Source organism: Hyperolius riggenbachi, chromosome 3, assembly GCF_040937935.1.
Source record: "Hyperolius riggenbachi isolate aHypRig1 chromosome 3, aHypRig1.pri, whole genome shotgun sequence".
NCBI classification, from domain to species: Eukaryota; Metazoa; Chordata; class Amphibia; order Anura; family Hyperoliidae; genus Hyperolius; species Hyperolius riggenbachi.
In genome coordinates, this window is record NC_090648.1 from 101,574,013 (window position 1) to 101,596,576 (window position 22,564).

The 22,564-nt window shown below is 45.0% G+C and overlaps 1 protein-coding gene across 1 annotated transcript in view; it reads right to left on the reverse strand.

Moving 5' to 3' along the window:
* Positions 1 to 2,977: 2,977 nt before the first annotated feature.
* LOC137562190 (V-type proton ATPase subunit B, brain isoform-like) overlaps positions 2,978 to 22,564 on the reverse strand; it is a 59,923-nt gene continuing 40,336 nt past the window's right edge. Inside the window, exons 9-13 of the mRNA XM_068273522.1 lie at positions 19,630 to 19,780; positions 19,441 to 19,523; positions 19,260 to 19,364; positions 11,770 to 11,899; positions 2,978 to 6,495 (exon numbers count right to left, since the gene is read on the reverse strand). Of these exons, the coding sequence (XP_068129623.1) occupies positions 6,353 to 6,495; positions 11,770 to 11,899; positions 19,260 to 19,364; positions 19,441 to 19,523; positions 19,630 to 19,780 (612 nt within the window). The 3' untranslated portion in view covers positions 2,978 to 6,352. The remainder of the gene's footprint in view (positions 6,496 to 11,769; positions 11,900 to 19,259; positions 19,365 to 19,440; positions 19,524 to 19,629; positions 19,781 to 22,564) is intronic.

Sequence of the window (22,564 nt, forward strand, 5' to 3'; positions counted from 1 at the left end):
AATTCATTTTTCAATTAGAGTTTAGGAGAAATATATAAACAGGACAGAGGATGCGATGAACCGGTGTTCTTAATTTATACGTAATCGGCTCATGCAATTGCAGCGGTGATCACTCCATATTTTATGAACAACGATGAAACAGATAAGTAAACTTGATCTGCGAGATGACAACTTTCTACCTATGGGAAAAAAATATTTTTATATAATTTTTTAATAAAATGTGCAGCCATACAGAGCATGCAAACACCAGCCAAGGAAAGTGGGGTAAGATGCAAATGGCTGGCAGCCTCATTACGCCGTTTTCATCATAATTTGGGCTCTGCCTCAACAGCACCCAAACTACTGACTGAGAACTCAAATTTCCAGGGCAGTTTTTGCCTGACTTGCTTGCAGGCCATATATGGAAAGCTTCTGACCCCAAGCTCTGGTTCACAAAAATATACTTCCCTATGGAGAGACGCCTCTGAGTTTGCAGCCAGGGAGAGACATCTGCCCAATAGCAGGTGAAAGCCTGCAAGAAGACCCCTAGTGGGCGTTTTAAGCAGGGAATCTCTCTCCTTCCATTACCCTCCGAAATAACGACAATTATCGCTAATTTCAGGGGGCCATAGTGGTGGGGCAGAGAGCAGTGGTGTGGTGACAAAACCATGTCATGAGGCAGAGGACATTCCCTCTGTGTCCCCCATCTACCCCCTCACACTGCCTCAGGTTCTCTTTAAAGTATAACAGAAGTGAGAGGGATTTGGAGTCTGCCATATTTATTTCCTTTTAACAATACCAGTTACCTGGAATCCTGCTGATCTTTCATGTATGATTAGTGTCTGAAACAAGCATGCAAAAAATGCAGTCAAACTTCAAGAGAACCCAAGGTGAGGATAGGAAGGCTGCCATATTTTTTTTACTTTTTAACCATACCAATTGCCTGGAAGTTCTGATCTTCCTGGCATCAATAATGTCTAAATCACTCACCTGACACAAGCATGTGAGTAATTCAGACTACAGCCAGAGCACTTCATCTGCATGCTTGTTCAGGAACTGTGGCTGAAAGTATTAGAGGCCTCTAGAGAATCAGCAGGACAGCCAGGCAATTTGCATTGTGTTGGCCTTGGGGCCCCGGCCAGTGAGAGAGGTCCGGGGCCCCTGGCCATCGTGTGAACCAATCGTGTGTTTTTAAACGTTTTCTTTCAGCTCTAGGACATGGCGGACAGGTGAGCGGTTAGGGAGGGACCTCTGTGGGAGGGATGCCTGCATGAGGCGGTCCTGCTAGCGACACAATCTTGCGATGGCATCCAACTGAAGCCCCCCACCTGAATGCTAATGGCTGCTGGATGTGGTATGGCAGGTAAAGGGTGTATGACAGTGCATCCTGATTGGCTGACGAGCACCTGCTGACCACTTTTAAATGTAGCTGGATGCATGTACTGCTGTGTTCTATTGCTTGTGTGTTGCATTTAGCATTCAGTATGGAGGCAGTGTTGGTGGGTTTTCTGGATGTAAGAGGTCCAGAGCCTGGGTGTGAGAGGTCCAGGCCCACCTGCACTCCCCTCCAGGTATCACGTGTTGGCCTTGGGGCCCCGGCCAGTGAGAGAGGTCCGGGGCCCCTGGCCATCGTGTGAAACAATCGTGTGTTTTTAATTTGCATTGTTTAACAGGAATTAGAGCAGCCTCCATATCCCAGTCACTTGTGTCTGGGAAGGTGGTTAGGGAGTTTTTTAAAACAAAAAAATACCACTGTCCAAAACAACAAGGACTGCATGCTGAAGAGGTGTCATTTTCATAGGTGTAATCAGTGAGGTGCAGGTGTGCACCCCTAAACAAAAACCATTTCTTCATATTAACCAACAGACTGGTGAAAAGTTTGCTTTCCTCCTGCTTATTCTGTTAGATGTTGCTTTTGTTCTTAAGTTGAATTTGTATGCAAGTTGGAAAAGATGATTTTTCCATTCACTTGTGCCCCTTTTGTCACCTTGTGCCTCTTCCGAGCATCCTGTGTCCCCCTATTGAGCTTCCTCTGAATCTTATGTCCTCCCTTTCCTGCCTCCTCTGCGTGTGACATCCTTGTTTGTAAATAGGAGTGATTTGTGTGCAACTTGGAGACAGTCAATTCCTCGGTCACAAGATGTGTTGAACAAAGAAATGACGTCATTTGAAAATGCCCACCCTCATAGTACAGGACACAGCAGGAGTGTGTAAGGCCCCCTTTTACACTTGCACTGATAATCTGTGTTACCTTACCATGCTTTGCCGCAGGGTAACGCAATGACAATGCAAGGCATTGGGGCCTAGCACACTTACGCCATCCCGCCAAAGTGCCCAACCCACCGCTGACCCGAAAAAAAGAAAGCAGCGCGTTATCGGCCACTTCACCAGTGACGCCAGAAGTAATGCAAGTCAATAGGCAATGCAAGACTTTTAAACATGTTGGTGTCAGCGGGGCACCACTCATGCGCAGAATGAGGAGAGTACAACGGGGGAAACCCAGGAATGCCAGTGACTTACTTCCTGACCAGCAGGGAGTACGTCAGGGAGAGGGGGAGGGACGGCATTATGCATATGACCCTGTTGGTGCACTCTGGCGCAGGGTCATATGATTGGCATTTTGTGCTTTGCGGTGCAATGGGGCGGGGCATTACACTGCAAATGCACAGGCCAGGTGTAAAACCGGCCTACATCAAAAGTCAATAGCCTATGATCAATAAACCAACAAATAAGCTAGCTGCTGGCTAAATGATCAGGGAATACCAAACCTATGATTTGCTTCCCACTGATTGCTTCCCCAGTGATCATCACTGAAATGCAAATAACTCAATTTATGCAAAAATTATGGTAATTGTATTCAGCTTGAAAACTGGACCAAAAACTTGCTACAACATCTGACAGGTCCATTTTCAAGAAGAATGCCAGTTATTCAGAATGCGTGATTCCTCTGCTGAGTGCTGAATGTACACTATGCAATGAATACACCAAGACACAGCGCTCCTAACATTAATATTTATTTAGATATGCTGTTTTTCAATAAATGTATACAACGTTTACACATGGAATGGACCAACTATTGCACCAAATTCACAAATACCGAATGGGCCCCCACAGCAGAAGATGAGCCGCCTGGAAGTGGGTGGGGCAGGAGGCCGGGTACAGAAAAGGAAGATAAATTAACAGGGGTGGGCAAGAAAGGTTTATTTATCACAGAGGGTAGAATCATACCAGTCACATGACCAGGGGTGATGCTGCAGTCCCCTCACTGCCCTCTACTGGGAAACCCTGGAACATTCCTGGTCAAGTACCTGCATAGAATGCTGCTGCCCATGACTGGCAGTTCTCTCCAATAATTACATCAGACAGCCCATCCCCCCCATGGCGTATCCCTAAATGGATTCCTAGTTCAGAGGAGGGCAGAATCAGTCCCACTGCACTGACGCTGCTACATTCAGCACATGCTATAGTCAGAAGCACTCACTGAGGTCAATATTAAGACTTCATACTTAAGGGACAATTGACGCGAGAGGGCTACGGAGGCTGCCATGTTTATTTCCTTTTAAGCAATACCAGTTCCCTTGCTGTCCTATTGATCCTCTGCCTCTAATACTTTTAGCCATAGACCCTGAACAAGCTGCAGCAGATCAGGTGTTTGACAATATTGTCAGATCCGAAAGATTAGCGGCATGCTTGTTTCTGGCGTTATTCAGACACTACTGCAGCCAAACAGATCAGCATGGCTGCCAGGCAACTGGTATTGCTTAAAAGGAAATAAATATGGCAGCCTCCATATTCTTCTCACTTCAGGAGTCTTCTAACGAAACCCAAGGGGGGTTGTGACCTAGAAAACATACTTGCCTAGGAAGAGGCAAGCCCTCCAGACCACTGCCCGGGACCATCGTGTAGTTTGCGTCCTCCAGTCTCACCATGCGCGATTATAGCTGTGCCTGCCCAGTAGCATGGAGTCTCGTGGACAAGCAGCTCCGACATACTGTGCAGGCACGGCTGTACTAGCGCAAGCGCTGTACAGCCGAGCTGCAAGCAGTAATGGTAGGAGCAAGGACACAGGAAACCGCTGAAGGATCCAGAGGCTTTCCTCTTAGCAGGCAAGCATTTTTAGGTCAAATTCCACCTTGTGTAAATTTAACAGCTTCAATCTGATTGGCTACTGTAAGCAACTGCGTTGTGTTTGTTCCAGAATTCCATGTACTGGGTTTTTGATAAACTGGTGCCATTACTGCTTTCCTCAGGTAGACCTACACTGCAATCATTGGCTGAGCCTTGCACAGGACCACAAGTGGTCACCCTGAAACTGGCAACATGTAGCCATCTATGGTCTACACGATGCAGCTTCATTCAGAAGCAGCAGGAGGCAGTAAACAGCAATGGGCTTCTGTCTTTAAATAGCATGAAACAGTTAACACAAGATGATTCACACACCACAATCTCTACGGACATGTGAGCCACGGTATTCAGTGCAATTGTGCAAGCTGAGCTTGTGGAGAATAATTTTCCTACGCAGCTGACTTCCTGCTATGCCTTTAAACACGAATGACATTTCAACCACAATTCTCTCAACATTAAATAGCTCAGGAAAAACATGCTGCTTTCTCACCTACATAGCAAAAACCAACACCTATTACGTTGGTCTGTAGAATGATTTGATCTTCTCTGCTGCTAACATTCAAACATTTTCCTTCAGGAGAATTCATGAAGAGGCATGGGATCAGTTTATCAAGAGTCCCAAGTCTCTGAATGGCTGGTTGCAATCATGTGTTGCTTTCGCTTCCTGCCTGAGAGGGGGGTGCGATTGTAACTGACCAATCAGATTCCTGCAAATTTGTCAATTGACAAGTCCATCATTAGTACCTTATTTGTGAGGTAACAGTTTGGACGTAACCAAGTTGCAGATGTATTACTTCTGACAGGAAGTAACTAGAGACATCGAAAAAGCTTTAAGAAACTTGCACTAAAACCATGTGCATAGCACTGCACAATAGGGAGAGCTCCAGTCACTGCATCACCACAGGAAAGCAAGCACAGAAGCACGAAGCAGCGCTGTACTTTCTCCTAATAGGATACAGACTTAGCATGCCTATGAAGGTGGGTTTACCTATGCTGGTGCATCGCTTGAGCAATAATAAGCAGCATTGTAGAATGCAACTGAATGCTTAAAGTGTACCTGAAGGAAAAAATACAAAGTTAGATACTTACCTTAGTAGAGGGAAGCCTCGGTTAGTCCTGATGCTTCTATCGTCCTCAACCCCACCCTACTCAGCACTGCGACCCTCCAAACAAATCAAGAGTTTGTTAGATTAGCTCTTGTGGCTGGGCTCCTATCCATGTACGAGTACAGCCACACTGTGTTTAAAGCATACCTTAGTGCTAAATATTTTTCAAAAAGGATGCCTAGTGAGTGGGGAGTTGTGCAGATGCTTATCGCACCTCCTGTGCACCGGCGTCTCCCTCCCTTCTCCAGTAATTATCCAAGTTCTTTTCTTCATGGCCAGTGTGGTCGGTGCTTTCCAACCCAGACATTCTACGCTGCGCATGCGCAGTATGTCTGCTTGGGCGTCTTGCGATCCAAGGACAGCCGCAGGGTAGTATATCTGGGTCAGAGGGCACTGACTGACAGGCAGGAAGTATAGAACTTGGATAATTACGGGAAAACTTCGGGAGACGCCGGTGCATGGATGCGGGAAGCATCTGCACACTGTCCTTTTTGAAAAAATATTTATCGCTAAGGTATACTTTAAGCCAGTCGTACCATCGCAGGAGTATGGGAGCTGGTCATGCACAGATTTATGCTCTGTGCTACTGCACCCGCACAGACAGCACTTGTGCAGCCGGCCACGCCCGTACATGAATGGGTGTGCAGCCTCAAATTAGAAGAGGGTCCCAGACAGTGGTGTCCAAGATAACATGGGAAGCCTCCGGATCATCCAGAGGACTCCCTCTATCTTGGTAAGAATTTAACTTTTTCTCTTCTCACAGGTTTACTTTAAAAAAAAAAGTATAAAGTATACAGCTAAAGGAGTGTTGCTATCCTTCCATATGGAAAGAACTTCAGAAAGGAAAAAAAAAAAAAAGGGAAGAAAATTAATGTTAAGTAACATTTTCCCATTTTACACACATTACCAGCACCTGGCACTCTGTAGGGAGACATTTTGTGAGTGCTTCCAAATAGCCAGCCATTTGCTAGAACGTGCAACACACTGGTTCACCCACAAAATGGCTGCCTTTGCTATAAATTAACAGGTACAATTCCTGAGACCTCTCCTGCCCTGCTCCTTTAGGGGGGTCCGTAGAAGACTGTAAACTGAGGGCAGTGGGGCGGCTGCAGTATGATGGAGGGAGAGGACAACGGAGGACTTCAGTGTTTAGCAGAGGAGTCTCGGGGGTAGAACTCAGCCAGGGTGTTTGCAGGGATTCTCTTCAGCATTTCCTTGGGGAAGATTCGAAGCAGTTGCCAGCCGATGTCCAGCGTCTCAAACACTGTGCGGTTATCATATGGACCTGAGAAAGCAAGGCAGCCATTAGAGGAGCACACTGAGAAAACCGTCTGCAACACCAATATAACCATATGGAAATAGTACAAGAGAAGCAATGCCCTACAGATAGGGAGGTAGCCCGAGTAACAACAAAGCTAGCCAGTCATTGTAAGACTGCACTAATGCAAGCCAGGATAGATAGATTTCAAAGACATTTTCTTATCTTAAAGGACATTGTAGATTAAAAAAAAGTAACAGGGAAGGCAATGAATCCCTTAGGGCTGAATAGTGTAATAGTTAAGGGCTCTGCCTCTGACACATGAGACCTGGGTTCAAATCTCAGCTCAAATCCTGTAAGCCAGCACCTATTTAGCAAGGAGTCCTTGTGCTAGACTCCCCAACACTGCTATTGCCTACTGAGCATGCCCTAGTGCAGTGATGGCTAACCTTGGCACTCCAGCTGTGACAAAACTACAAATCCCATCAGGTCTCTGGCTCCCCGAGTTATGCTTAGAGCTGTCAAGAGTATTGCAATGCCTCATGGGACTTGTAGTTCCACCACAGCTGGAGTGCCAAGGCTAGCCATCACTGCAGCTCTGGTACTTTGAATCCACCAGGAGAAAAGCAAAAGCTAAATGTTTGTCTTGTTCACAGTGCTCAGTTACGTGGCGGAATAGTCCTGTATGCCATCTCACTGTCCATACAATTCTTTGGGGCCGTTTGCAGTACTGAACTGTAACAGACCACATTGTTGTTCGCTGCATGCAGGCTTTGAATTGAAGTCTATGTCCAGCCTCCATTGCAGTTCATACATTTGCTTTATGCATACGTGACCATTGTGAATACAGCCTTCGAGACTTCCCAGTGATCTCTGTCTCCTAGCTCCACCACAAGCAGTGACTTTAAAGGGCAACTGAAGCAAGGGGTGATGGAGGCTGCCATATTTATTTCCTTTTAAGCAATACCAGTTGCCTGGCTATCCTGCTTATCCCTTTCCTGCTTGTACTTTTAGCCACAGACCCTGAACAAGCATGCAGCAGATCAGGTGTTTCTGACATTGTCAGATCTGAAAGATTAGCTGCATGCTTGTTTCTGGCATTATTCAGACACTACTGCATCCTAATAGAGCAGCAAGGCTGCCAGGTATTGCATAAAAGGAAATATATAAATTAGTATTTCTCACTTCAGTTGTCCTTTTAATGGATCTCCTCAACAGGCGTTTGGGAGTACTTGGATCTCCTAGTACTTCCAAGGACAAGTGGCTCTGTACTGCGCACAAACACACTCAGAATTGCTTGGCTGTCCTGCTGATCCTCTGCCTCTAATAACTATCCATACACCGGGCCAAGCTTGCAGATCAGGTGTCTGAGGTATGATTAGCTGCATGTTTCAGGTGTGATTTATTTCAGACACTACTGCAGCCAAAGATCAGCAGGACTGCCAGGCAACTGGTACTGTTCACATCACTCAGTTTAGGGGTACTCTAAATTACACCTCAGAAAAGCTTGCATATCAAAAAAAGTCAAGTCACCAGACAAGAGATTTAGAAATGAATGACTATTAGCATTAAAGTCAGGGAGCTAGCATCTTCCAGAACACAGCGAGAATACACGATCACATTAAAACCGTGATTATGGATGTAGATGAAAGCAGCCACTACATCATTGCGTAACACGCTCAGACTGCAATCTGCTGCCACCATGTGGTCACCTGTCGGAACATTAACCACCTACTCCATTAAAACGGCCTAGCATCAATCATGTGCTGTAACGGAGGATGTGTGGGGTTAATAGCGGGCCACGTCAGACCCCCCCTGGTGCCCTTGCTGCTCCCATCCATGTGTGCCAAAGCTGCTATTATCCTTTAACGAGCCACTCGTTACCTTGGCAACTGACTGCCGCCCACACGCATACACATCCCCCATGTGACAGTCCTTTGCAAGCTATTTAAAGGAGGGCTGAACAGCAGGATCTGCACTGATAGCGGGTGATGGCTCGGGACCACCCAGAGACACCCCGCTGCCAAACACTAACTCCTTCACTGCCGATTACAATGCCTTGTCACTGCATATATCCAGACAGAAGCATAGCAGGTCTACTATGAACAGATTTAACACATTCATGCAACAGAAGGTTATCCTACTCTCCCCATCTTGGTGAAAAACTAAAAGCCATCAGCATTGAATGCTGGGACATGTAGCTGTAAAAAAAACACATTGGAAAGTAGCAGGCTGCCCTTAGTGAGGAAAACTACAGAGTAGCTTCATAAAATACATAGAAGTAAGTGCAAGACAAATAGCAAGCCACACAGAGGATATTGCCTGGTCCCATTCCCAATACCAAAGAATAAAAACATGCATCACTCAGATCTAACAAACTAGTAAAAGCTTGACAAAATCAATTTGAGAGAGACCTCTTTGGCAGGTCTTCACAAACTCAATTTAACAAATGTATCTTAGGGCCCTTTTCCACTAGCAATCGCTAGCGTTCACGCTGAACGCTAGCGATTGCTGAATCGCAATTAGCGGCGATTCCCCGACGTTCGCGGCCGCGATTTTGCTATGCTATGCACTGCATAGCAAAATCGCGGCAAAAGTCGCTCCGCGGCGCGATCGCGATCAAGTAAAAAACGAATCGCGGTAGTGGAAATTACCTACCGCGATTCCTATGTTAAAAAGCAAACCGTAGCGATTGTAAAATCGCTAGCGGTTTGCGTTTTTGCGATTCAGCCAGCGCTGGTGGAAAAGGGCCCTTACAGTCCCACAAAGGAGCTCACAAATGTTTCCTTACCGGAGTAATCTTTGTTGGGGGGACAGAATTAGAAAAAGGTTTATAGCACAGTTTGTACCAAAAATTATTTTTGGTACAGACAAGCACATTAATACAAAAATGAGAAGACTGACAGGGAAGTATACAGGGGTGTGGCATAGACAGGCACCTACACAAGTGGGGAAACAAGAACAAGGGATGAGGGGGGGGGGGGGGGGGGGGGGGCTAGGTTGAGGAGCTGGACGGGGTAGAAGGAGTCTGTCTGGTGGTCCTGATAAGAGACCTGTAGCAGCAGCCTGAAGGTAGAAGATTGAGATATCGGTTACTGGGTGAGAGGGTTTTTTTCTATTCTGGCAGCCCTGGAACGCAATCTGGAGGAGTAGAGAAAGCGTGGCGGGAGGGGGGGTGCTGAATAATATATCCGCTGCCTTCATGACTGTTTATAACCATCACTCGCAGAGGTCCCCACATACCAAACTATGATGGGAAAGTATAGTATTGACTTGATGGTAGAGTAGAAGCACTTTAAACAGGTTCAGACAGACCAGCTAACCTATTAGTGTGTTTTTCGGAAGAGGGAAGAAATCCAGGTAATCACAAGAACACACAAACTGTCTTATACCTTAGATCTACCCAAGCATGGGAGCACTGCACTCTTCTAGAAAGAGCTATGGTGTAGTTCCTGGAATCAGTTAAAATTCTTCAGGCAGGGAACACTTGACTTTCAGTTTTCCGCTCGCGTTTTTCTGCATACTTTTTCTGCACACCAAGTGTGTTTCCATGCAGGAAAACGCGCGCGTTTTTTCACAGCAGCTGATGTAGTTGATAGAGAAGACTGCCAAAATGTGCAGAGTCATCATGCAGAATGTCAGTTTTTTTTCTGCGTGCGAACAGCACAGTAAGTGTGCACTAGCACATTGATCAACATGAGTTCTCAGTTTTTCTGTGCAGAAAACGCGTACGAAAACTTTCAAGTGTGTTCCCTGCCTCAAAGTTTGGGAGTCGCCACCACAAGTGCTCCTCCCCACCACAGTAACCACTCTGGCTTTTCACTTTACCCATCTATTCCTACTATTCTTCCCTGATGTAGATGTCATTTGACACTTCCGTATTAATTACCACTGATGCCTTCTGATCCTACAGCCATGTCTGGTTGATTTGGCCAATATCTGTCTGTCCACCTGGATCTGGAAGTTTCACATGATCTTAGCTTGGTTATACTAAATTCCCTCCTGTGAAACCTATACCAATATTAACCCTTTGCACTCAAAAATACATAGACAGCTGTAAGAAAAAACAAACACTAAAAATGACTAGACTAGTTTGCACACAAGAAAAAAAAAAGTGTTTTAATAATTAATCCAGTTCAGATAGAACAGAGACCAGTTCTAATATGGCAACAGTAGTGGTATTCATACACAGTACAATAAAAACATTTGATTTTCCAGTTTTCTTCGACCAAAACAATCAAATTGAATAAAAGTTGAAAAGAACCTTTTTTTTAATCAAGAAAAATGAATGATTATCCTGTTTTTACTATAAAAATCCGATCAGACATGTTGGAAAAAATCTTTCTATGCAATCTAATAGAATAATCAAACTAAATGATCTAATTAAAAAAATGAACAATTGTACCATGTATGGGCACCATAGGGCAGATTTATCAAAACCAGCACACACAAAAAAAAGCAGATACACAGATCAAGGGTTGTAATTGGTTGTTCTGAGCAGCTGCTCCACTTTTGCACCATATTTCCTGAAATTCCTCTTGCACTGGTTTGGATAAATCTGCTCCTTGTTCTCGCTTTAAAACGGGTCCTCACTCAACCCACTCTAGTTAGCACACCAGAAGATACTTCATGCATCTAGACTTGAATTGGGCCGGAACACTCAGAGGAAAAAACGAGTTGTCTTATTCTAAAGTGAAACAAAGGTGACCATTTAATCTTACTTGGGGCTTCCTCCAGCCTCTGTAATTCTTCTGGTCCCTCGCAGTTCAGCTCTGCTCCATTCAGCAGCTATCCCCTCTGAAAGCTGCATGCTTGGCCAGGGACCGCACGCCTCAATCATGTTCGGCATTTGCACAGATCATTAAAGTTGCGACTGCCATGCGCCAAGCGCTATGGGAGCGCGATCTTAGGAGGCACGCGGCCCTGGCTGTGCAGGCACAGTAGTCCGCATCTGGCTCAGTCTGCCAGCTTTCAGAAGGGCACGGCTGCAGGATAAAAAGGACTGCAAGGGACCGGAAGGACTACAGGGGGCCAGGAGAAGCCCCATGCATGTTTAAATGACCACCTTTGTTTCACTTTAGGTACACCTTTAGGAAAGACAACTAGCTTTTGTCTTTGCCTCTAGCATATTTTTCTGCAGCAAGTGTATTAACATCCATTTTGATGATTAGAGAATTCGATCGGCTTTTGTTTGGCACCTGTAATGCAATGCCACCTGGTGGCTAAATTGTGAATAGCAGAATAAATCACGTTGACTGCTACCAGACTTGCCACAAGTGCCTGTCACATCTCCTCACTAACCTTGGGCGATGAAGTTCTTCTCAAACTTCTGCAGGAATTCCAGGTACAGGAGGTCATCAGAAGTCAGAGCTTCTTCACCTACAACAGCCTTCATAGCCTGAACGTCCTTCCCAATAGCATAACAGGCGTACTGAGGAAACAAAGAAAAGTCACTCAACTTCCCAGAGCACAAAGTGCTTCTACAAAGGTTATTCCATAAAAGAGCTAAGGCAAAGACAACATTGTTTCTTTTCATGGCATTTTTGCAGATTTCTTGCAAACTAGAGGAAGGCACTTGTAAGCTCAAGATATTGACCATGTTTTAAAGGTTATGAACTAAGAGTATAAATGTTATAACTGGTCCCTGTCTGAAATATTAAAAGATAAAGCAGCAATCCTTGGTGCAGCAAAATATACTATTTGTCGCTTACATGTGCACCAAAACCTTGTGTTAACTCCAGGACAACAAAAGAGAAATTACTGTAGCAAGTGAGCATGTGTTTAAACCAGATGACTCATTACTAGAGAGGCAAGCAATGTTGAGACCCCTGTACACACTTTAGATTGGGCCAAAACAATAAAGGACAACCGTATTGGCTGAGGAAATTAAAAGTAAAAATGACAGAACCGGTCAAGACTGACTGTCTTGATACAGGACTGAGGAGGTTTAACCACTTAAAATGAACCAGAGGCGAAGCACCCTCTTGTATTTTACCATCAGTGGGAACATTAGAGAAAACACCTACCCTGCTTTGTGTTTCATCCTTCACTGCTCAGCCCTGATAAAATCCCCGACTGAGCATTCAGTCTGGCTTTGCTATAGTGACTCAGCTATAATTATTCCTGAGCAGAGCCAGAAGGGGGCAGACTTGGGCTTGAAAAAAGACAGAAGAGACTGCTATAATGATTCCTGAGCAAAGCCAGACAATGCTCAGTCGGGGATTTTATCAGGGCTGTAACAAGCAAGCTGAGCAGTGAAGAATGAAACACAAAGCAGGGTAGGCATTTTCTCTAATGTTCCCACTGATATACATGTTAAAATACATGAGGGTGCTTCGTCTCTGGTTCACCTTAAGCCCATCTGGGCAAGTATTTTTGTCCAGATAGGCGCAGCTAAAGGCAAACTGTACGAGCATTCTCGTCCAGTTTGCAAACAGCAGAACCTGCAGGGTGCGCAGGCTCCCGGCGGTTTTTCGTGTCAGCGATTGGGGAAGAGAAAGAAAGCTTCTCTGAACCAATCGCAATGCCTGTGATGAAAGGACATTACCTCGATCAGAGGCCGTGTCCATTCATAACTTTACTTCATAAAGCCTTAAATCACTTCCTTGTAACCTAAGGAGTGTATCGCCATCTGGCGAAAAGTGAAGTTGCCCTGCACAGATTTTGTATTAATAAAAAAAAAAAAACACACCAGTAAATCCTCATGATGCATCCTAAAAAAAAAGTCCATAAGCCAACTATTAATGGATTTTTTTTTTGTTTTTTGCTTTAAATTGTTTGCTTGGTAACTGGGGGAGGGGGCTTTGGAAGCTATTTAATTATAATAATTTTAGTAGATAAGGGTTTATAATTGTTGTGACAAAAAAATCCACATAGAAAAAAAAATACACCTTTGTTTCCAATTATATTATAGCCAAACATTGTACTAAGAACATAATTTAAATGTTGTGATAGCCGGGACTAATGGGCAAATAAAATGGGTGGGTTCTATTTAGAATAGCATTGCTTATTTTAACCCTCCTGGCGGTTTGGCAAAATCCGCCAGGGGGCAGCAAATACGTTTTTTTTTTAAAAAAATTTTCTCATGTAGCGAGACGAGGTCTCGCTACATGATAGCTCAGCGGCATCCCCCCAGCCCCTCCGATCGCCGCCGGCGATCGGAGATCCCGTTCAAAGAACGGGATCTCCTGGAGGGCTTCCCCCGTCGCCATGGCGACGGGGCGGGATGACGTCACCGACGTCGTGACGTCAAAGGGGACTCCGATCCACCCCACGGCGCTGCCTGGCACTAATTGGCCAGGCAGCGCACGGGGTCTGGGGGGGCGGCTGCGGCGGCGCGTATAGCGGCGGATCGGCGGCGATCGGGCACTGCACGCAGCTAGCAAAGTGCTAGCTGCGTGCAGCAAAAAAAAAAAATTATGCAAATCGGCCCAGCGGGGCCTGAGCGGTGCCTCCCGGCGGCATAGCCCGTGCTCAGCACGGGCTTACCGCCAGGGAGGTTAAAACTATAGGGGGTGGAATTGGAGAAAGTGTATTTTTTCTTTTTTTTGTGTGTGTATGTACCTTCAAAATGCATAGAACATTAACTACTGAAAACCAGTATCGCTCTCAAAAAGCTTAATTTGTGGCGAAAAAACAATTATAGATCATTTACGTGTGATGAGTAGTGATAAAGTTATTGGCAAATGAATGGGAGGAGCGCTGACAGGGGAAATTGCTTCCATCCTGAAGGTGAAAACACCTGCGGGCTGAAGTGGTGTAAGGACATATTCAAGCTCCTATAAAAAAAAAAAAAAAAAAAAAAAAAAAAAAAAAAAAAATCTTACACGGGGCTTCCACCAGCACCTTACAACTGTCCTGTGCCCTCACCACTGCTCCGCTCACCGCTGGTGGCCTGGAGTCCCCTCCGGTTGAAGGTGCCGACTGCGCGAGCAGCTCTCAGAGTCACGCTGACGTCATCTGAACTGTACTGCGCAGGTGCAGTAGTTCTGCGCAATACAGCCCGGATAATTTCAGTGCACCTCCCTGAGCTGACACGCTGAAGCGCAGGAAGATGCCGACATTGCGAGGTCGGCATGTGCACCAGCGGGGACCAGAAGCCACCAGAGCTGCGGCGAGGGCACAAAACGGCTGCAAGGGGCTGGGTGAAGCCCGAGGTAGATTTTTTTTTTTTAATTCCCTGGACCTTCCCTTTAACTTCCTTAGCGGTATGCCCGACACTGTTGGGCATACCGCTCTGTGACCCCATGAGTCCCTCAATAAAATTATTGTTCCAAATCAGTGTAAACCATTTAGCTAGCACTAGGCTAGCTAGCAAAGGTGTCGGGCACCCGCCACTTCCCCTGCGACCCCCCCCCCGTTTATACATTATCTCCCCTGGATCCAGCGATTGCGCAGCCTCCCTGCACAGCTCCGGTCTATGGGGATGATCGGGTTTGCGCATGACGTCGGCGACATGTGCGATCCTCCCCATAGTGAAGAGCGGAGCTGTCTGGGGAGGCTGCGCCGATCGCTGGATCCAGGCTGGGTAATGTATAAACGGAAGAGCTGCGGGGATCGGGGGGTGCACAAAACCTTTACTAGCTAGCCTAGTGCTAGCTAAATGGTTTACACTGATTTGGAACAATAATTGTATTAATTTTGCAAAAAGTAACAAAACCTGAGCGGCGTAATGCTCAGGAGGTTAAGGGTTAAAAATACTTACCAGATGAGCTGAACTTTATCCAAACAGGTGATTGCTCCACCCCCTAGGAAATGCAGCCACTGATTTTTTTTTCAAACCTCTTCAGTGTTGCCATGGTCTTCCCTAACTCGACAGCCGTGGCCTAATTGGTGGATGCTGAGATGGAGCGGGCCATGGCAACGCAGGCTTGTGAAGAACTGTGGAAGACTTTGGAAACATGCCGATACTAAGTTCCAGTCAGTGGGGAGGAAAGAGGACGTGCAGATTATGTTGGATCAGGTAAGTATTTAACACTAGACCGTAAAGCCGTCCTACTGAAACTCAGTGTTTCGGTCTCTTTTAGCCCCCTATACTTTCCTAGTGGTTTTGGGTCGCCATGAGCTATCTGGATTTTCTGTATCACTGGTCCAAGGCCCAATATTGATATGGCTCTGTAAAATGTATAGGCTATAGGCTTGCTATACACCAGTAGAGATGGTCAAGGAAAATCCAAATAGAACTTATGTGCATCTTTTTGACCATCTGTATATACCAGTGGTTCTGGATGTGAGCCTGGCTTCAGGATAACAAAGTGTATAAAGAGATCATTTGCATCGTTAGTGGCGATACATTATGGGAAACCACAATTGTTCACTTAAAGCTGAATTATCGCTAATACCTTCTTTTTTAAGAATGCAAATTACAGCATATCATGACAGGCTGCCTTTTTCTTCTGTAAGTGCCAATGTAGCTTGAAGGAGTCATCAGACAACGTAAAGGAAAGCCAATTTACTTACCTGGGGCTTTCTCCAGCCCCTTGCATCTGCCTGTCCCACGCTGACAGCTTCGTTCGCAGCCACCGGCCCAGGGTCCCCGTGCGGTGCAGAGGACGACCGCGAGGTTGTCCTTACTGCGCCTGTGTGAAGCGCTGCTGTCAAAGCCCACGTTGTCCGTGGCATACGGCGCAGGCAGAACTGACTACATGAGAGAAATATGGAGGCTGCCACATCCACACTTGGAAATCGCAATGTTGCATTGCTATTTACCACGATTTTTCAGCGAATGCATTTCTAATTTCGGTGAATGAGAATTGTGACCATCGGCGAGAAAATGCAGTAGAAATCGCAAACGTGCCATAATCACTGCAGTGTGAGTAATCCCATAAAATTGCTTGTGCTGCAGCTCTTTGCTGGTCACTGCTGATCAGCAAACCGTGAAACATGGGCTGATGGGGCCCTACTGTGAATGAGGCCTAAGGGGCTAAAAGACACAAAAAGCCCACCTAATAAAAGCAACACCGAGCATATTTTAGATCCCTATACTTTCCTAGTGGTTCTGGGTCACCAGTAGCTGTCTGGGTATTTCTGCGTACTGGTCCAAGCCCTATGCCATAGAGCCATATCAATCTCTGCCATGCACGGATGAGGACCATAAAAAGTCCAAAACAGGCTGTCTGCATGTTGGGTTGATGTGGTTCTGTAAAATGTATACCGGCAAGCTACAGGCCTGCTATACACTAGCAGTTCCGGATGTGAGCCTGGCTTCAAGGACAGAGGTAATTTGCATATTTGGGAGTGATGCATCATGGAAAATCTCAGTTACTCACTTAAAGAGAACCAGAGACGAAGCACCCTCATGTATTTTATTACATTTATCAGTGGGAACATGACAGTAAACACCTACCCTGCTTTTAGTTTCATTCTTATCTGCTTAGTCTATTATAAGATGTGATAAGAATCCCCGACTGGCTCAGTCTAGGTTTGAATCATTATAGCCGAGTCACTCTTCTGTGGAGTCTTTTCAAGCCCAAGCCTGCCACCTCCTGGCTCAGATTTCCTGCTTTGCATACTGAGAGCTGTGATGACATGGGAGGGGCTGCTGCTGCTGAGAGAGAAGCTCTGAAACAAACACGTGTGGCAATATGATCTGTGTGCACTCTGTCTGCATAGATAATGATGATGACTGCAGTTTCATTCCTATGAGAGACACTTCCTACAGCCAGCTGCACATCATACCAAAATGAAAGCACACAGATGAAAGGCTGCAGATGCCTCTCTCATATAGCCTAAATAGCAGCCTAGTCTCATATAGCCTAGACAGCACACCCAGAACAACTCATAACCCGGAAGCAGAAGGGATATGAGCCGGCGGCCATATTTGATTTTTCCTGGAGCAATAATGGATAAAAAAACACTAAAAAAGGCACACCAGAGCGTCGAAATTATCAGGTAGAGCATTAAAATTATACTCAGCGTTGACCTGTACATAATACGCCCCTCTCCCCACCCTGCCCCTTTAAATCTTTGAAAGAATACGCAAATTAAGCAGTTAGGCACTTTAAAGGTCAACTGAATCAAAGAGCTATATGGTGGCTGCCATATATATTTCTTTTTAAACTACCACCTGGCATCCCTGCTGGTCTATTTGGCTGCAGTGGTGCCTGAACACCACCAGAACCACGCATGCAGTAAAGCTAATCTCGTCAAATCTGACAATGTTAGAAACACCTGATCTGCTGCATGCTTGTTCAGGGGCTATGGCTAAAAGTATTAGAGGCAGAGGATCGGCAGGACAGCCAGTCAACAGGTATTTCTTAAAAAAGAAATAAATATGGCAGCCTCCAAAACCCTCACTTCAGTTGTCCTTTAAAAGCAGAAAGATCATTAGTAAATGGGCTAATTTTCAGGATGCCAACTCCATTCCCTTCTAGAGCAGCGTCTCCCCCACTGTTTGGCATTATTGACCAGAGTGTAAAGCAGAAATGAACTTTAGAAGTGGATTAATTTTAGGAAGTCAATGCTCGGTGTTATTTGCCTTCTTAAAACAGAAGGAAACTTGCAATAATTCAGCTATAAGTGAACATTTGTGGTTACCCACAATGCAATACTACTGAATATGCACATTGTCTTAGGCCTGGTGCACACCAAAAACCGCTAGCAGATCCGCAAAATGATAGCAGATTTTGAAACTTATTTTTCTGTAGCGTTTCAGCTAGCATTTTGCGGTTTTGTGAAGCGTTTTTGGTGTAGTAGATTTCTGATATTGTTACAGTAAAGCTGTTACTGAACAGCTTCTGTAACAAAAACACCTGCAAAACCGCTCTGAACTGCAGTTTTTCAGAGCGGTTCGCGTTTTTCCTATACTTTACATTGGAGGCAGAAACGCCTCCGTAATCCAAAAACTGCAGCAGCCCGGGAGTATGAGTTTCTGCAAAACGCCTCCCGCTCTGGTGTGCACCAGCCCATTGAAATACATTACTCTAGCGTTTCAACATCCGCAAACTGATCTGAAAACGCTGCCGAACCGCTCTGGTGTACACTAGGCCTTAAAGAGAACCCAAAGTGGGTTCTAACAATTCTATTAGCGCACAGAGGTTGGGTTTGCAAATAATGCCCAGCTTCTGTTGATATACTGTTCCCCCCCCCCCCCAGGCCCCCCCTGCGCTCTGCTGTCCCTCATAAATCACAGTCGTGCTAGCGACATCACTTGTCTATATATTTTATTTAAAGTTTAGATAGATCGTTTACACTGTCAATCTAGCTGCAAACAGCTTCAACAGTTTATTATTTATTCCTGTTATACAATGAGAGCAGCCATGTTCTGTTTGCCACATTACACACAGGCAAGCTGCTGTGCATCTACTCCCCTCAGCCTGTGAAAACTTCACTCCTCTCCTCCTCTTTCTTCCCCTCTGCCTCTGAAATCTCTGGCTAGTAACCTCCTCCCCAGACTAAGCTCCCATAAGCCTTTGCTACTAAGGCTCAGAGTGCCAAGGCTCTCTGGAGAAGCTGTGGGTGAGGCTTGTTTCGTTATAGGGAATTAGAGTATTAAAACAAAAAAAAAGTATTTGGCTATAGGAATGCCCTATAAACTATATGAAAGGAACACAATTATACAATGAGTAAAAGTTTATCTCAGATCCACTTTAAAGGCAAAAACTCTACTTTGCAGAGTGTTCTCAGTACCGGGGCTTCCAGGTTCCTACAGGCCTGCTATAAAGATCCCACTGGCTATGCTTCTCCTTGCACATAACTGGCTACCCGGTTACACCACTCATTGAGTGCTAGCTATGGTGTACAATGCAGAAACAAGGAATACTAAAGACTACATCAGTACAAATAGGACTCACCAGCTGGTTAGAGACATCCGAGTGATCCTTCCTGGTCATGCCTTCACCAATAGCAGACTTCATAAGACGGGAGAGAGAGGGCAGCACATTGATGGGTGGGTAAATCTGAGACAGACAGCAGTGTTAGAATCGGCTCGATAAACGTAGAGCATATAGGTGATCATATCTAACCACCTCTTACCTGTCTGTTGTGTAGCTGTCGTTCTACATAGATCTGTCCTTCTGTGATGTATCCAGTCAAGTCAGGGATTGGATGAGTAATATCTACAAGAAACAGCCAAACCCATCAGACAGAGCTACAGTACCTGCTGTATACAGATTACAGATACACCACTATGGTATTCTTATGAAGAGGTATCCAAACACTAACCATCGTTAGGCATGGTAAGGATAGGAATCTGTGTGATGGATCCATTTCTGCCCTCCACACGTCCGGCTCGCTCATAGATTGTGGCCAAGTCAGTGTACATGTAACCTGGGAAACCTCTTCTACCAGGGACCTCTTCTCGCGCTGCTGACACCTAGTGGATGAAACAAGAATTACAATTAATATACCATTTCCATGGGATTTATTCATATGGGGTTTCAGCAAATTACTGTCACTCATTGTAGAAAAGCCCAGACATTAAAATGTCCAAAACCCAAAAAAAACAAAAACAACAAAGCCACTAAGTCCTTGCCGAAAACTGAGTTATCTGGCATGTTTGTTACTGTGTTTGCATTTTTGGATTTGTGTTTTTGTATAAGATTTAATAAGTATTAAAGAAAAAAAAATTACGAGATTTTTACAAAAACTTACCTTTTCGGCTCCCTAGGAAAGGATTGTATGCAAATTCACACACAATTCACTTATAGTATGTAGGGGGAAAGGAAATGGCTGAGCAATATTAAAAAGCACATACAATCACATTGCTAATCGAACACCAATTTGTGCGTTTCCTAGACTTACATTACAGGTGATTTTGCACGTTTGTCGCAGTAGGTCTCCAAATAGGACACATCCTTATCCCTAACCTCTTCCTAGTTAGTTGGGTTTAACCGGTTCAGCACCGCAGTCCGAAAGTCTCATGCATCCGAGCAACGTTCACCTCCCATTCGCCTATAACTTTATTGCTACTTATCACAATGAATTGATCTATATCTTGTTTTTTCCGCCACTAATTAGGCTTTCTTTGGGTAGTACATTTTGCTAAAAAAAAAATTCTAAATCTATTTTAACAGGAAGATTAAGAAAGAAATGAAAAAAAATTCATTATTTCTCAGTTTTTGGCCATTATAGTTTGAAATTAATACACGCTACCGTAATTAAAACTCATGTATTTTATTTGCCCATCTGTCCCGGTTATTACACCGTTTAAACGATGTCCCTATCACAATTTATGGTGCCGATATTTAATTTAGAAATAAAGGTGCATTTTTTCAATTTGCGTCCATCACTATTTATAAGCTTATAATTTTAATTATTATAATAACACTCTTGACATGCATATTTAAAAAGTTCAGACCCTTGGGTAACTATTTATGTGGTTTTTGTTTTTTATTGTATTTTTTTTTAATTTTTTTTTTTTTAATAAAAAGTGTATGTGTAATTTTTGGTGTGGGAGGGAAATTGCTAATTTTAAATGTAAGATAATGTAATTGTTTAAAGGACTTCGGAGGCCAAAATTAATAAAATCACACTATACCTTTTTTTTTGCAGAATCCACGGAGGACGTCCTGCCCGTCCTCCGCTCCGTTCCGCCATCAATGCAGGTCTTTTCGTTCCCCTAGGGCTCGGCCCGACCCCACCGAACGGGTTGCATCGATGCCACCTCTAACATGGCCGCCGCCTTGCTCCGCGGCTGCGCAGTACGCTTTGTCGCTAGCGCGACTGCGCAGCCTATTGCCCGCCTCCCGACGCGTACTAGGTCCCGGCATGCTCCCCAAGCGTACGTCAGCGACAAAGCGTACTGCGCAGCCGCGGAGCAAGGCGGCGGCCATGTTAGAGGTGGCATCGATGCGACCCGTTCGGTGGGGTCGGGCCGAGCCCTAGGGGAACGAAAAGACCTGCATTGATGGTGGACCGGAGCGGAGGACGGGCAGGACGTCCTCCGTGGATTCTGCAAAAAAAAAAAAAAGGTAGTGTGATTTTATTAATTTTGGCCTCTGAAGTCCTTTAATTAAAACTGTGTGGGTGCAGTTTACTATTTGGCCACAAGATGGCCACAGTCAAAAAAGCCCTGGATGCGAACAATGTCGCATCCAGGAACTAAAAAGAAGAGAAGAAGTTTCCTGGGGGCAGAAATACCACGCTCTCTGGATAGAAAGCGGCTGTATTTCTGCGGGGAAGTTAGATCGGTGAATGGGAATTATATTCCCATTCATTGATCGGGGGGCTAGCGGCGGGAGCGCGCCCGATCGCTCGCACCATGCGGGCGGAGCAGCAGTGCCTATCTGGATGAGGAAGCTCGTCCAGATAGGCCGAACTCAGTATATACAATTGTGCTCCTAAACTTTTAGATAGGTAGATCATTTTGACTTGCTAATTTTTTTTAAAGTAGCTGACAAGCCGAAAAAGTTTGGGCATCTCTGCTCTAAACAGTGTCTGACGTCCTTGCATATTGCACACACTGTTCAGTCCATTGTATTGTACTATTATTGCACAGTCTCTAAAGCCATAATGAATAATCAGTAGGGTAATCCCTGCAGCTTTAAAGAATGAAATGTGAGATACCCATCATACCTGAGGGACCAATTAACAGAAAACTTCACAACTTGTCCTAGTAACGTCTATACAGCTTTGTGTTCCCTGTAACAGCAAGAACACAATGTAACAGAAAAGTGGTGCTGCTCATTTTCCGCGCGTTGCATTGCTTACAATGAAGCATACCATCAATGAAGAGTATGTTTCACTGTCACCTTGAGTATTTTGTGGTAACGCACTGCAAGATGCCGCACAACGTTCCACTACAACATACCCGCCGCACTGTATAAATTAGATAATTGCAGTGTCGCAAGCCACGTTAAAGCAGCCATTATGCTCCAATGCACCACTGTGAACATAGCCTTATGGTTTCCTTCAAAAGCAGACCACTCCCCCCCCCCCCCCCCATTACACATGCCCCCAAACCAACAAAAAAGTCCTGTTGCTAGATAGCTGTGCAACCCTTTGTTCAAACAAAACCCTTCTTTGCTGACTCACATGGAATGATTTGTCTATAGGCATCTAAATCAATAGAAGCATGCATAAATGTGTGCAGGAGATATTCATTAACATTGAATCAAAAACGTTATCAGGATTAGAACATTTTTATCAGAATCTCCTG